This window comes from Heterodontus francisci, chromosome 9 (assembly GCF_036365525.1).
Source record: "Heterodontus francisci isolate sHetFra1 chromosome 9, sHetFra1.hap1, whole genome shotgun sequence".
Classification (NCBI taxonomy): Eukaryota; Metazoa; Chordata; class Chondrichthyes; order Heterodontiformes; family Heterodontidae; genus Heterodontus; species Heterodontus francisci.
In genome coordinates, this window is record NC_090379.1 from 22,373,827 (window position 1) to 22,388,590 (window position 14,764).

The 14,764-nt window shown below is 41.6% G+C and overlaps 1 protein-coding gene across 1 annotated transcript in view; it reads right to left on the reverse strand.

Annotated features, from left to right (window-relative positions):
• The window catches only part of arel1 (apoptosis resistant E3 ubiquitin protein ligase 1), a 93,344-nt gene that overhangs the window by 25,383 nt on the left and 53,197 nt on the right, over positions 1-14,764 (reverse strand). The window contains exons 6-8 of the mRNA XM_068038136.1: positions 9,375-9,628; positions 1,284-1,361; positions 617-758 (exon numbers count right to left, since the gene is read on the reverse strand). Of these exons, the coding sequence (XP_067894237.1) occupies positions 617-758; positions 1,284-1,361; positions 9,375-9,628 (474 nt within the window). The remainder of the gene's footprint in view (positions 1-616; positions 759-1,283; positions 1,362-9,374; positions 9,629-14,764) is intronic.

The window sequence follows — 14,764 nt, forward strand, 5'->3', positions numbered from 1 at the left end:
TAAAGGATCATGGTGTTGGTGACTGGATAAAAATCTTAAATGTCTGAAGCAACTCCAGAGCAGCTATTTGATCCTAAGTATATTTATACAGAAGGGTGGCAATGAACTGTGGTGACGAAAGACAGCTGGACACAAGAGAACAAGAGAAGTAAATATAGACTGATCTCAATGAAACCAACCTTTTCTTTTTTTACTCAAGTTACAATTTTTCCTTTCCTTAAAGAGGTCTCTAATGCTCATTTATATGCAGTAGTCCTCAGGCAACACAATAGGCAGTAACTTGATCCAGTCACATGAAGATGTGACAGAGTGATTCAAAATGACTCAGCTGTCAATTTTTCTTTCCTTTTGCACCCTAACAAATGCCTTGCCGAACTCTTTCTCTACCTGACCTGAAGGCCTGGGCAATTTGCTGTACAAGAAATCAGTGGACGGAATTCTCACCCAAGTACTACTTGGCAGAGTTTTGACACTAGTTTTCTCTCTCTAGCTGTCCAGTTCAATTTTCCCCAAAGTTAACAGCAATATTCTCTTTCTACCTCCCCCCATCCCCCGACACCTACATACCATTGAAGTACAGAAGTTGATGGTTTCAGTCCTTAATTTCAGTCCTTACCAATATTCTTATGTAGGAAACGGATAAAGGTTGCTGCCATGATGTTTCTTTCTTTGCAGCTGAGTTCCACAGGAGGTTGTATCCCATCATCCACCACTAACGTCAGGAACTTATGCACTGGGTCTATACCATGGTAGTAAAACTGAGAAGACAAAAGGCATGATCTTATTTCTTTCCACTGATTTTCCCTCTTCACTTCTCGTCTACTCTATTGAATTGACTCTTGCTGAGATTCTGCTCCAGGTCCTGTTAGCATCCTATCCAAGCAGCCAATTTCATTAGTGTACCTGGAAAGTGGCAGACTGTTTAAGTTGTAGTAGGTGGGGAGAATCACAGCTGAATCATTGTCTTCACTAGCTGCCTACATACTGTCGACAACCAACAGAAGCTCACAGGACTGATAACACCAGCTAATTTTACCCATAGGTCTGTGGTAGAGGTCAACTATTGAAACTTCTTGCCATCTTAGTAGAGATTAATTAACTCTTAGCAACCAAATATTGGACAGATCTGGTCAATACAAATAATGAGCACACCACATAGCATATTTAACCCACTGTGCCTTTCCAGCTCCCACTGTAATATGATATAATTAAACACCAACTGAAAATTGCACCCCACCCTGCCAAAAAAATCTCATCATCAGCAGTGCGGACTCCAAACCCACCTTTGTTCCTGGACATACTCTGAAAGTGAAAAGTCTCCATGGGATGATTTTCAGATAAAACTCCTTCACTGAGAATTGCTGGAAAACAAATATTCTGTTTACTATTCACTTTTACACCAGCTGCCAAGTAAATTGTTGTGAATTGCTTAGAGCTTGTATTTAAGCATGTTCCAGTGGTGGGTAAGGGATGAGAGAGATATCACAAGCTCCCAAATAGTGACTTTATGCCTTCAGTGGTGTTACTAGGCTGAGTGGAATGTACAGCAGAGGGAGGCGGCCATGGCATAATGGGCTGCAGCACCCTGGTTAAAGGAAATGAAAAAAAAATCAAACTCAACTGACCAGGGTTCCTGCTCCTGACTGCTATGTGCGACCCCTCTTGGAGGTGTGCACACATGGGCATGAGGAGAAGACAAGTTCAGGCTCAGATACAATGGCCTCAGTCAGATAGCTTCCTGATGCTCACTATGAATGGCCAGTTGAACAAGTCGCCAAAGGACAGTTAGCACCTATGTAACTATACCCTAACAAGGGGCTGAATGCCTTCAAAAGAGGGGTAAAAACAAAACTGGAAGAAATAATTTATAAAAAGGATGCTGCTTACCTTTTCAAATTATTTTTTATTCTTTCATGGGATGTGGGCATCGCTGGCAAGGCCAGCATTTGTTGCCCCATCTCTAATTGTTCCTGAGAAAGTTGCATGGAAAATTATGCCTTACTTGAAGACAAGTCTAAAATGTACATTTCTTAATTTTAACAAGTCAAGAAACAAATTATGAACAAGGTAGACTGGTCTTCCTTGCACCACAGAAAAATAAGATTGAATTTTACAGAACCCCTCCCTCCCCAACGTCAGGGGTTGTGGCGGGCAGGGGGTGCCAGAAAATGCCCCCGGGAGTGGCCCACTATGGGCCTCGATGGTGGGAAGGCCTGGCCCGATATTGCTGGTGGTGGCAAGGCCTCGTGGCAGCCCCCCCGCCTCTCAGTGATGGGAGCCCAATTTAAATATGTAAATGAATTTAAATAAACAAATTAATTACCTTTACACTCCCACTGTCTGTCCCAGTGGCTGGCACTCCCGTGCCTTTGGATCCCTGTCAAGGGATCCGATGCGGAACACTGTTGGAGAGGGGAGAGCAGGTACATTTCACTGTGCACGGGGCGGGGGGGTAGGGGGGGGAATTTGTCAGAGTCATATCATTGGTGTATGGGATGGTGGGAAGGGTTAGAGTGTAAAATTTATGAACTTTGGTGGGGTGGGGAGGCCAGGTGCATAAGGTGTTTCTTTTTGGGGGGCGGGGGGAAAAGATGGCAGGTAATTAACTCTATGGTTATGGGGGGGTGGGGGGGGGGGAGAGGGGCAAGATAAATTTATTTAATTTATCAATTTTACATCAATGTGTCTTTAAATACTTAAATGTAATGGTAGGGTTGAAGCCCTTTAAAAATGGCGTCAGTCCCTGCGCAAAGGCAGTTGGCGCCATTGCCAGGGACGGACCGCCCGCCCCCGACATGTCATCGGGGTGGGCCGTCCGCCCTGGCTATTTAAATGAGCCACTGCGTTTAATATTGCGGCGGCTCCGTGACACGCGGGCAGCTATTGTTTTCTCCTGCCCCCAATTTCAGTGGCGGGAACATAAATTTCAGTCCATAACCTATCGATGAATTCTTGGAAAACTACACACTGAGCATGTACATGAAAATGTTTTCATAACATTAAATATAGGCAGTGGCATATGTGTTCTCCTAGTCTCATGATACAAAACCCAGAAACTACATCATTGCTCTAGTTAGCTTTAACCTGAAATGTTTAACGTTAGCTATCCACTATCTCAAAATTGCACGCTGCAGGCATAGTATGTGGAGTATACATATCATTTAAAAAATAAAGATAACTTTACGGGATAAGAAATCTATCATTTTCCATCCTACACACAATGTAGTAGCATGTTAAAGTATTAGAAATTTAGATGGGAAGTCCTGAGCAGGGGTCATAACACCAAAGTTTGGACTTTCCACTCCCACGGTCATGATGTAAATCAAGCAGTGACAATGGACCGCGATTCCATCGCACTGAAACACTGCCCAATGTAGTTTTTGTGATTGAAGGCAGCAGTAGTGAAAGCGTTCATCTCAGACAGACAGGAACTTCATTTGAATATTAATTTTGTGGTGTGCCTGTCATACAGACCATTTCCCACTGTTCTGTTAAGTGTAAGGAGATCATGGAAGGGACACAGTAATGTTCGATAAGTGTACTCAGCCAATTCTTAACAATTTTTCTTTCCTGCTGGCACTTAGCTTCTCAAGTCTTTGTGGCAATTATTACAGCTTAATCATCTTTTGTTCCTGGACCATTACTGGCATCAATGGGTTCCTCCTATGTCAGGTGCTTGGAACAAGAGGATTAATGAAAGTACATCAGGTAGTTCATGTTGCAGGAAAAAGGCCCGTGCCTACTTGCCAGTAACTGCACACTGGCATCTACTGACAGGTGAACATATCTTGTTTTGGCAGATGATTAGTACAGGTTTAGGACTCCTATTACCAAAAGGAAGTGGGAAAACATGCCCAATGTCACTAATAAGATAGATGAATGTCTAACAGTACTTTTGGATGCTTCCCTAGGATAGGGTTGCTAACTCTGGTTTGACATATTCCTGGGTGATTTGATCGTGCGTCATTAAGCCACATGGTAATCACATGACACTGCTCAAGGGATACTTAATCACATCATAGGTGCCCAGTTTACCAATGCTATTGAATTTACTTTAGCAGAGCGTCTAAGTTCATCAAACTCCAAATAAAATATTTAACTTTTTATTTTATAGTGAGATGACTAACACAATTCATAAATCAAAGAAAGAACACAAAAGAATAAATAGATTTAAGGATAAAAAATATTTAAATAAAAACTATTTCTCTGATGTTTTTGCAATATCGACTACAATGAATAACACCATGGATACAACAAAAACATCACTAACATAAGGAACTTTTAGCTAAAGTTTCCATATAGTTTCGGCCTTTAATAATAGACAGCAAGTTACAAAAATAATAAATATACCAAAATCAAATATAATTCAATTCGTTCTCACATCCCACCATTGAAGCTCAGCTTCAGGGACATGAGGCTCAATCCTCAGAGAGAAGCACCAAAGCTACCAGACTCCCGGAACAAAAAACACATCTACAACAGCACACATCACAGGCTTGAGTTTTGCCTCTCAGAGTTTGCATTTCTCCCTTCAGTTTGCAGTTCTCTCTCTCCCTCTCCCTCTCCAAGATTGTGTTTTTCTCTCTCTCACCATTTGTTTTCCTCTTCCTCCCTCCAGTTGTGTTTCTCTCTTCTCTCCCAGTTTGCCTTTCTCTCTCCCTCCCTCTCCAGTTTGAGTTGCTTGCTCAGGGCTCACTGAGTTTCAAGGCAATTTTTGTTGATCCCAATACGATCGTCCTCACAACCGGCAATGAAGCAGTGAGTTCTGAGTCGCTGGGAGATCAGCAGAGCTCAGACAACGCAGTTTGGTTGCAAGTCATGACAGTCGGGGTACTTTGCACATGTGTGAGCCACACTTATAAGGAGCGTTTCTCCAGAGACAGCAGCAGCAGCACTGGGGAGACCAATCACCCATTCTGGTTGACTCCCCACTGAAGCAGGAGAGCTAGGAACCTTAGCTCAGGAGTTCCTTAATCACAGTGTATGTTTTCAGTGGCACTGCATTAAACGCAACTTGGAAGGGTGATCAATAGCCATCGTGACCTAACTGCCATGCCCAGCAAAAATGATTTTTGAAGCTTTCAAAAGGCTTGCAGATTTTTGTTGCTCCACTTTAAATGCCTCCATATCTTCAAATTGCACTAACACACTATTTTCCACACTCAAAATTTACACCTACCTGTTCTGCACCTGACACTATTCTAATGAGCTAACCTCAGAGAACTGGGTGCACATTTCCATTTGAGTTTATGTAAAGCCCACCAGTAGGCATTCAATTATAACTCTAACATTTCACAATTTTTGCTCGTTTGGTCTAGAGGAAATTTTCAGATTCATTTGTATTTTGATATTGCTATTCAGTCCATATGGCATGGACACCACGAATACTCAAGTTATGTAGGATGTTGGTTGAGACCTTTAGCTGAGGCACTGGAGGGAGTGAAAGAACTGTGTTTCTCTCACTAGCTTTAGCTAATGGGAACTGTACACAACCTCCTCAAGATATTCACGTCCAGAATGTTAGAAGAGATTTCAATCATTGAACACAGCAGGAGTCCTAAGGTAAATGTCAAAACAGTTGCCATTGATCTTCAAATCAAAGGGAGAGTGGTTGATTTGACTGACAGCATGACAAGCCAATGCCTGAACTGGAGAAAGGGGCAAAGATTAGGTTTTTGGATTTATCTTTCTATAAGGATGAAGAGTAGTTCATAGGAAGTGTGTCTGATATAGTCACACATAGAGACCTTACCTCCTAAATTAGGGCCAGTCAGTCAGCGATAGTGACTTATAAAGTGAGCTCATATCAAGGGTAAAGTATGTGAAATTTATTATTTTTGATGTTATAAAGAGCAACAGGAAATAGGTGAAACTTGATTTGAAAATGGTATTCTGTTCATTCATATATTTTATGTAAAATAATTAGATTATTGTTCTGCAACTGTGCTTTGTCTCATTAGAGTACTTAACAATTCAGCTTCCAGAAGACAAGACAAGTGCACCTTGGCACATGTGAGATCACGCTATCAGTACACAAATTTCAAATCCTGGAGTGAGCCTAAACTCAGAAGTGAAAGTACTATCAGTTGAGTCAAGGTGACACTGCTGGCTTTTAATTCCAGATTTTTTTTTAATAATTGAATTCAAATTTCACCATCTGCTGTGTGAATATCTTAAATTTCTCATGATATCAGCATTGATTCAGTACCAGTTGTTTAAAATACGGTAATTCCCAGTCTTTCAGGCCTACAAAATACCTAGATTAGAACATATTCAACTCTTCCCATTGCCTAATGTTGGTAGTTCATTGACCGAGCAGAAAATGCTGCTATCACGAAAGGGTCATGGTGGTCCAATCAGATCACATTATGGAACCGCAGGGTAGTGTTCTCACAGTCTCAAGGATCTACAGAGATCCTTCCCTAAACAGTTGCAATCTCATGAAGGTGGCCCTCTGCCCAAGTTACAGGTGGGAAGGAAAATATGGCAAGTCATTAATACAAAGTCTGAGGCAGCATAGATAAATGGAAGGGTTCTTGGTAGAAGTTGCTAGCTGGTATATAGCTCAAAAGCATACTTCTCAGGCATGATACCAGTACCACAAAAAGATTGAACTCAGTCAGCAGTGATGTAGCTGATTTAAAGTTGAGTTTGGATGATTGAGCTCTGATTCTGCTTTCTGTAACACGTGTGTTCAACCTTTTAAAAAATAAATTCAAAATGTTGCGATAGCAGTCCCCCAAAAATACCTTTCATGTCAAAGGGTAGCTTTAATAGTGGTGCTAGCTCACTCATTAAAGCAACATTAAATATACCCATTTAACGCCATGGATCTTGCTTGAGTTCAGGCTAGGGATTGCTGCTACTTGCTGCAGTACAGCAGTCTGAACTTGGTCTTCAATCGGGGCCGCAACTGATCTTTGAAAATACTCAGATCGATTTTAGCAATTGTGACCATTCATGAAACAAATCCTACACACTGGACCTAGTGTCATCCCATTCTAATCAAATGAGACCCTTGTTGGCCAATCACATCTATCTTTTTAGATTCTTGGTCAGGAGATACACATGTCTCCTGCATGGCAGATTTTTTAAAAGCAGAAGAGGATCTGAAGTACAACTGCTGTGTACAATGCAAAGATTATAACTCAGTTGGTGTGCCTATTTCAGAGTTAAATGTCGATAATGTGCTTTTACCAGCCTAGTTAATTGTGGCCATGGTGCACTGCCTGGTGAAATCTACCTGCTGTAATCCATGAGAAATGAGAACGAGTTCTACATAGAAACACCGACATAGAAATATAGAAAATAGGAGCAGGAGTAGGCCATTCGACTCTTCGGGCCTGCTCCGCATTCAAAAAAGATCATGGCTGATCGTCTAATTCAGTACCCTGTTCCCACTTTCTCCCCATATCCCTTGATCCCTTTGGCATTAATATATCTATCTCCTTCTTGAATATATTTAATGACTTGGCCTCCACTGCTTTCTGCGGCAGAGATTTCCACAGGTTCACCACCCTCTGAGTGAAGAAATTTCTCCTCAGCTCGGTTAATTCTACATTGAGACGGAGGTCCCAAGACTCAGTATATTGGAGTTTAGGTCCAACAATGTAGCCCAGCAAAATCCTGTTCTCTGAGCAGATGGGGATATTCTAAAGTAGTTCTATGGGCTACAGGGCTCCAGTCTACCCTGCTCAGGACAAAAGCATAATTCTTAACAATTCTAAGGAAGTTGCTAATGGTCTTTTTAGTGAGTTAAGTGTTCATACAGTGAATCGGTGAGTATTTTATTAAACCATAGAGTGCCATCATGTTACGCAATACTTTTGTAGATGGTTGTTCAAACATCCTAATTCAACAAGTGGGGAAACTCAATTTACTTTTGGTGGACGAAATGCATTTTACGTGTCAGTGCTTCAGGGTGTATGGGATAGGGTGTTCATAGCCCAGCTGGGCACATGTTCTGTGTTGCGTATAAAATTTGTGCCTTCGTCACTTGCCTGCTTTATTTGTTCTTAACCTGGCAAACTGGGAGCAATGACTTGGGTAAAAAGCAATGCATTTCTCTCCTTCATATACTTGTCCTAAAAAGGACAACCTCACATAGCAATTCCTGGTAGTTTGTCAAAAGTAGTTCATTGGCTGTCAGTGCCTTGGGACATCCTGAGATTGTGAAAGGCACTATATAAATGTTTTTCCTTCTTCCTTTCTTTTACTCTATTACAGCTTAAACTGAAAGTAGAATTAAGAAAAATGAGCCACTTTATCAAACAGTTTAAATGTGAGTGTCCAATCTTATATCCACCATTATGAAAATGCATTACCACCTTAAACTCCTGGGAAACCTGAAAAAATAAGCAGAAGACTCCAGACCGTTGAATTAACTAAAAGGATATCTGACACTTTAATGTCTGACTAACCTAATGCTGCAGAGAGACTGGAGATTTTGTCTGAAACTCCTCATGTCAAGAGGAGCAAAGAATTATTGACTGGGGAAAAACACAATGAAGCAGGTCCTTATGTGAAGTAGGAATAGGAGATCATGTGGGACATCACTTATCAGCAACATCATGAACACATTTTCACATGCTTTGTCAGCACTTGTTTTCTCTAGAACTATACATCCACAAGCAAGTTTTACTCTCAGTTTTCCTCTCCTGGTTTCTGTTGTTACAGTCTCATGTTACTTCTCTTCTGCTTAATTATTCTTGCCAAACATCAGTGAATTGATACCACTCTGCTCCTACATTACAACAGTGACGACACTTCTAAAGTACTTCATTGGCTTTGGAATGTCTTGAGATTGTGACAGGCACTATATAAATACAAGCCCTTGAACTGAAAGGAGAATTAAGAAAGACAATGTGAATGTCCAATCTTATATCCAGCAAATGGAAATTGGAGAGTATGCAAGATTGTTCTGCCTGACTAAACTGCTAGATACAGTTCTCTCCAGAAACATGCTCCAAAGCACATGCCAATATTACTACTGAGCTGTTCATTAGGAAATGCACAATTCATCCTCTACTATTCTTCTTCCTAACTATATGGAGGGAAGCAACTAGCCTCCACTTGCAATCTGTTCAACTGATTCTCTCTCCAGCTGAGTAGTTACAAGCATTCCCTCTAACCTATGGCTTCACAGCACCCGAGATGGGAAGCACCACCATGTAGTAGCATCATTTGATTACATGCTATCTTTGGGAGCCATACAATTAATGAAATACAGATTTTTTTTTTAAATGAGTATTTCCTTCTAGATTAGGAGCTATAAAATTGAACATTGTACTGAAGGTGATCTGGAGACCTGATGTTTCAGTTATAATGTTAACATTCAGGACATTATCTTACAAACTTCATGGGCCCTTTCTTACCTTTGGTGAGATGTAACAGTAAACCTTTTTGGGTTTCTTCACTTTCTCAGCTGTCTGATTTTCCTGATCCAAATCTTTCTCATCATCTTCTTCATCTGTGGTGACTGACGGGAGTCGACCCATCGTGGCAGGTGTGATTGGTGATAACTGCCACTGAGAGTGAACATAATTTGCTGTGCTGTACAAGTACGCTTCAAAGTAAACACTGATTCCTGGAGTCGATACGTTCTTTTCTACTGTGTTCGTCTCATCTTCTATTATTAAGAAAAGGCAAATAGTTAATGTGCTTAATTTTTCGACTCAGAAACCTCTTCACTCAAGAAGACAGGTTGCTTTGGGTCAGTATTAATCAAACACTCACTTTTTGTCAAGTGCTATAATCCCAAGCAATGTCTTTCTCAGGAGTCTTTTCAGGAAAGCTGCAACAAGGAATGATGGAATGCAAGTCTACTCTTATGATTTCCCGTACAGTGAACTCCTGAGTTCAATCCTGCCATTGTTGGTAGTTGACACGTTTCTGACAAGGCAGTTTCCACGGGGAGGCTTAGAAAAGTTAAAGCCTGAAGTCCTAACACTGTTTCCTTGCCTTCTCTTATAACTGTCTGAGAAGAATCAGTGCGCGGTCCTGAATGCTATTCTGACAGGCTGGCTTAATGCGGAATTACGATGACACGTTTTATATTTATTTATTTAGCACATTTAACATAGTACAATGTCTCAAGGCACTGCACAGGAGTATTGTCAAACAAAGCTAGACACCGAGACAGAAAAGGAGATGATAGGACAAATGGCCAAAAGCTTAGTCAAAGAAGTAGGTTTTAAAAAGCATCTTAAAGGAGGAGGTTTAAAGGGAATTCCAGAGCTTAGGGCCTTGGTAGTTGAAGGAACGTAGGAACAGGAATAGATCATTTAGCCTCTCATGCCTGTTCCATCATTCAATGAGATCATGGCTGATCTGCGACCTAACTCACATCCCATACTCCATACTCTTTGCCCCATATCCCTTAATACCCATGGTTAATAAAAATCTATCAATCTTAGATTCAAAATTAACAATTTTAGCATCTGGCATCAATTCCCATTTGTGGAAGAAGTTCTAAACTTTTGCGAGTAAATGTGTTCCCTAATTTCACTCCTGAAAGATCGGGCTCTAATTTTTAGACTATGCCCCCTAGTCCTGGACTCCACAACCAGCAGAAGTAGTTTCTCTCTACCTATCCTATTTATTCCCCTTGATAAATCACCCTTTAACCTTCTAAATTTTAGGAATACAACCTTAGTTTGTGTAATCTCTCCTCATAATTTAACCATTGGAGTTCAGATATCATTCAGGTAAATCTACCCGGGTGGTTCAACTGTACAGGATGTGGGGGAGCAGTGAGGATGGCATGTTGTCTCCCTGATGCCTGGGTGAAGGATGTCACTGAGTGGTTGCAGAGCACTCTGATAGGGAGGGTTAACAGTCAGAGGTTGTGGTCCACATCGGTAACAACATGGGTAAAAAGAGGGATGAGGACCTGCAGGCAGATTTTAGGGAGCTAGGAAGATGACTAACAAGCAGGACCTCACAGGTAGTACTCTCCGGATTACTCCTAGTGCCACGTGCTAATGAGTATAGAAATAGCAGGATAAAGCAGATGGATGTGTGGCTGGAGGGATGGTGCAGGAGGGGAAGGGCTTTAGATTGCTGGGGCATTAGGGCTGATTTTGGGAGAGATGGGATCTGTACAGGCTGCACCTCAACAGAGCCAGGACCATGTCCTTGCAGAGTATTTTGCTAATGTGGCTGGGGATGATTTAAACTAAATGGGCAGGGGGAATCAGAATCAGGACGTAACATTAGAAAGGCACATGAAGGATTGGGAAAAACAGCTAGCACTAGACTAAAAAATAGCAAGGTACTAGGTGGGATCAGACTAAGAGGAAATGCAATAAGGTTTAAATTAGGTTTACAGTGCATGTATGTACATGCTCCAAAGTGTAGTAGATAAGGTTGGTGAACTGCAGGCACAGATAGCCCCATGGGAATATGTGGTGATAACAGAGATCTGACTCAAAAAAGGACAGGAGTGGGTACTAAATATTTCTGGATAGAAGGTATTTAGGAAAGATAGGGAAGGAAAGAAAGGAGGAGAGGTGGCAATATTAGTGCTGGAGAGAGCGATATCCTGGAGGGGCCAAGGACAGAATCTATTTGGTTAGAGTTAAACAATAGATGTGCAAATACACCGCTGGATGTATTCGATAGCCCACCAAATACTGAAGATATGCAGGAGCAAATTTAGAGGGAAAACTAGGTGCAAAAATTATACAGCAGTGAAAATGGAGGACTTTAATTATCCTAACATAGAGTAGGATAGTAATAGTGTAAAGGGCAGAGAGAGCGAAGTGTGTTGAGAAGAATTTTCGAGATCAGTATGTTTCTGGCCCAATGAGAAAGGAGGCATTGCTGGATCTGGTTCCAGGGAATGAGCTGGGTCTAGTGGATCAAATGTCAGATGGGGAACACTTAGGGAACGGTGATCATAGTATCATAAGGTCTTTGGTTAACAATGGAAAAGAACAGGAAGCACTCTAGAGTAAAAATACTTAATTGGAAGGGGGCAATTTCAGTGGACTGAGAACAAATCTGTCTCAGGTAAATTGGAATCAAAAGATGGTGGACAAAACTGTAACGGAACAATGGGGTGCCTTTAAAGAGGAGTTGGTTCAGGTACGTTCCCAAGAGGGAGAAAAGTAGTGCAACCAAAACCAGAGTTCCCGATAAAGATAGAGAGTAAGATGAAGCAGAAAAAGGACACGTATGATAGCTGTCAGGTTGATAATACAAGTAAGAACCAGGCTGAATATAGAAAGTTCAGAGGGGAGGTGAAAAAGAAAATGAGGGGCAAAGAGAGAGTATGAGAAGAGACTGACAGCTAACAAAAGGGAATCCAATAGTCTTCCAGGCATATAAATACTAAAACAGTGGTAACAGGAGGGGTGGGGCCGATTAGGGACCAAAAAGGGGATCTACGCATGGAGGCAGAGGGCATGACTGAGTTACTAAATGAGTACCTTGCATCTGTTTTTACCAAGGAAGATTGCCAAAATCCTGGTGAATGAGGAGGTAGTTGAGATACTGGTTGGGCTAAAAACTGATAAAAGTAGAAGGTGTTAGAAGGCGAGCTGTACTTAAAGTTGAATAGTTACCAGGATCAGATGGAATTCATCGAAGGATGCTGAGGGAACTAAGGCTGGAAATTGCAGGGGTACTGGCCATAACCTTCCAATCCTCCTTAGATATGGGGATGATGCCAGAGACTGAAAAATGCAAATATTACACCACAGTTCAAAAAAAGTGTGTAAGGGTAAACCCAGCGACTATAGGCCAGTCAGTTTAACCCTGGTGATGGGATTTGATAGAAGTGTTCAAAATCATGAGGGATTTAGACATAGAGAGAGTAGATAGGGAGAAACTGTTCCCATTAGCAGAAGGGTCGAGAACCAGAGGACATGGATATACAGTAATTGGCAAAAGAACCAATGGTGCCATGAGGGTAAACTTTATGGGTTTTTTTTAAACACAGCGACCGGTTAGGATTTGGAATGTACTGCCTGAAAGTGTGGTAGAGGCAGATTCAATCATGCCTTTCAAGAAGGAATTGGATAAGCCCCTGAAGAGAAAATTTGCAGAGCTACGGGGAAAGGGTTAGGGGAGTGGGAATAGCGGAGTTGCTCTTGCAGAGAGCAGGCACAGACACGACGGGTCGAATGGCGTCCTTCTGTGCTCTAACCATTCTATGATTCATGCGTTGCACTCCTCCAAAGCCAGAATTACTTAAGCTGTGGTACGCAAAATTGTTCACAGTTCTCCATGTGTGATAGAACATAGCTGTCGCATAACTTCTACCCTCTTGTATTTTAGTCCACTAGATATAAAGGCCAGCATCCCATTAGCCTTTTTATTTTGTTTTCTGCACCTGTTCATGACATTTTAATGATTTATGCACTTGGGCCCCAAGTCTCTTTGGACCTCCACTGTTTGTTTAGCTTTTTACCATTTAGAAAGTACCATGTTCTATCCTTTTTAGATCCAAAGTGGATAACCACGCATCTGCTGACATTGAAATCTATTTGCTACAGTTTTGCCCATTTACTTCCTCTGCTAATATCTTTGTAATTTTATGCATCCACCTACACTGCTCACAATGTCGCTTATCTTTGTCATCGACAAACTTGGATATGTGGCTTTCTATCCCATCATTTAAGTTGTTAACATGGTGAATAGTTGAGGCCCCAACAAAGAGCCTTGTGGGACATGAGATGCATCCTGCCAATTAGAGTACCTGCTTCTTATCCCTACTCTGTGTCCTACCACTCAGCCAATTTCTGAACCAAGTCAATAATTTTTCTTCAACTCCACAAGTTTCAGCTTTAGCTAACAGTCTCTTATGAGAGACTTAATCAAATGCCTTCTAGAAGTCCATGCAAATAACATCCATTGACATTCTCCTGTCCACTAATTTAATCATTGAAGGCACAGCTGCGAATGGTGGGGCGATTAAATCAGGGAAGCACAAAAGGTTAGAATTGGAGAAGCGCAGAGATCTCAAAGGAATGTAGGTTTGGAGGAGGTTTCAGAGATAGGGAGGGCCAAGGTCATGAAAGGATTTGGTGTGGGTTAGGATATGGGCATCAGAGTTTTGGATGAGCTCAAGTTTACAAAGGGTGGAAAATGGGAGGCTGGATAAGACATTATTTGAATAATCAAGTCTAGAGGTATCAAAGGCATGGATAAAGGTTTCAGAGCAGATAATGCAAGGCAGGGGTTAAGTTGCGTGATGTTACAGAGCTGGAAATAGACAATCCCAGCGATGGAATGGATACGTGGTCAAAGTTCTTCTCGGGATCAAGTACGATAGCAAGGTGTCTGGCCTAGTCTCAGACAATTGCCAGGGAGAGGGGTGGAGTTGGTGGCTCGGGAATGGATTTTGTCAGGGACTGAAGACTATGGCTTTGGTCTTCCCAATATTTAATTGCAGGAAATTTCTGCTCAACCACTACTGGATGTCGGACAAACAGTATGGCAAATAAGAGACAGTTCCCAATATTTAATTGCAGGAAATTTCTGCTCATCCACTACTGGATGTCGGACAAACAGTATGACAAATAAGAGACAGTTCCCAATATTTAATTGCAGGAAATTTCTGCTCATCCACTACTGGATGTCGGACAAACAGTATTATAAATAACAGACAGTAGAAGGGTCGAATTGAATTGAGCTGGATGTCGTCAGTATATATGTGGACCCTGACAGTGTGTTTTCCGACAATGTCACTGAGGGGCAGCAGTTAAATGAGAAATAGGTGGGGGCCAAAGATACCTCCACAGGCAACGGTGTGGGAGCG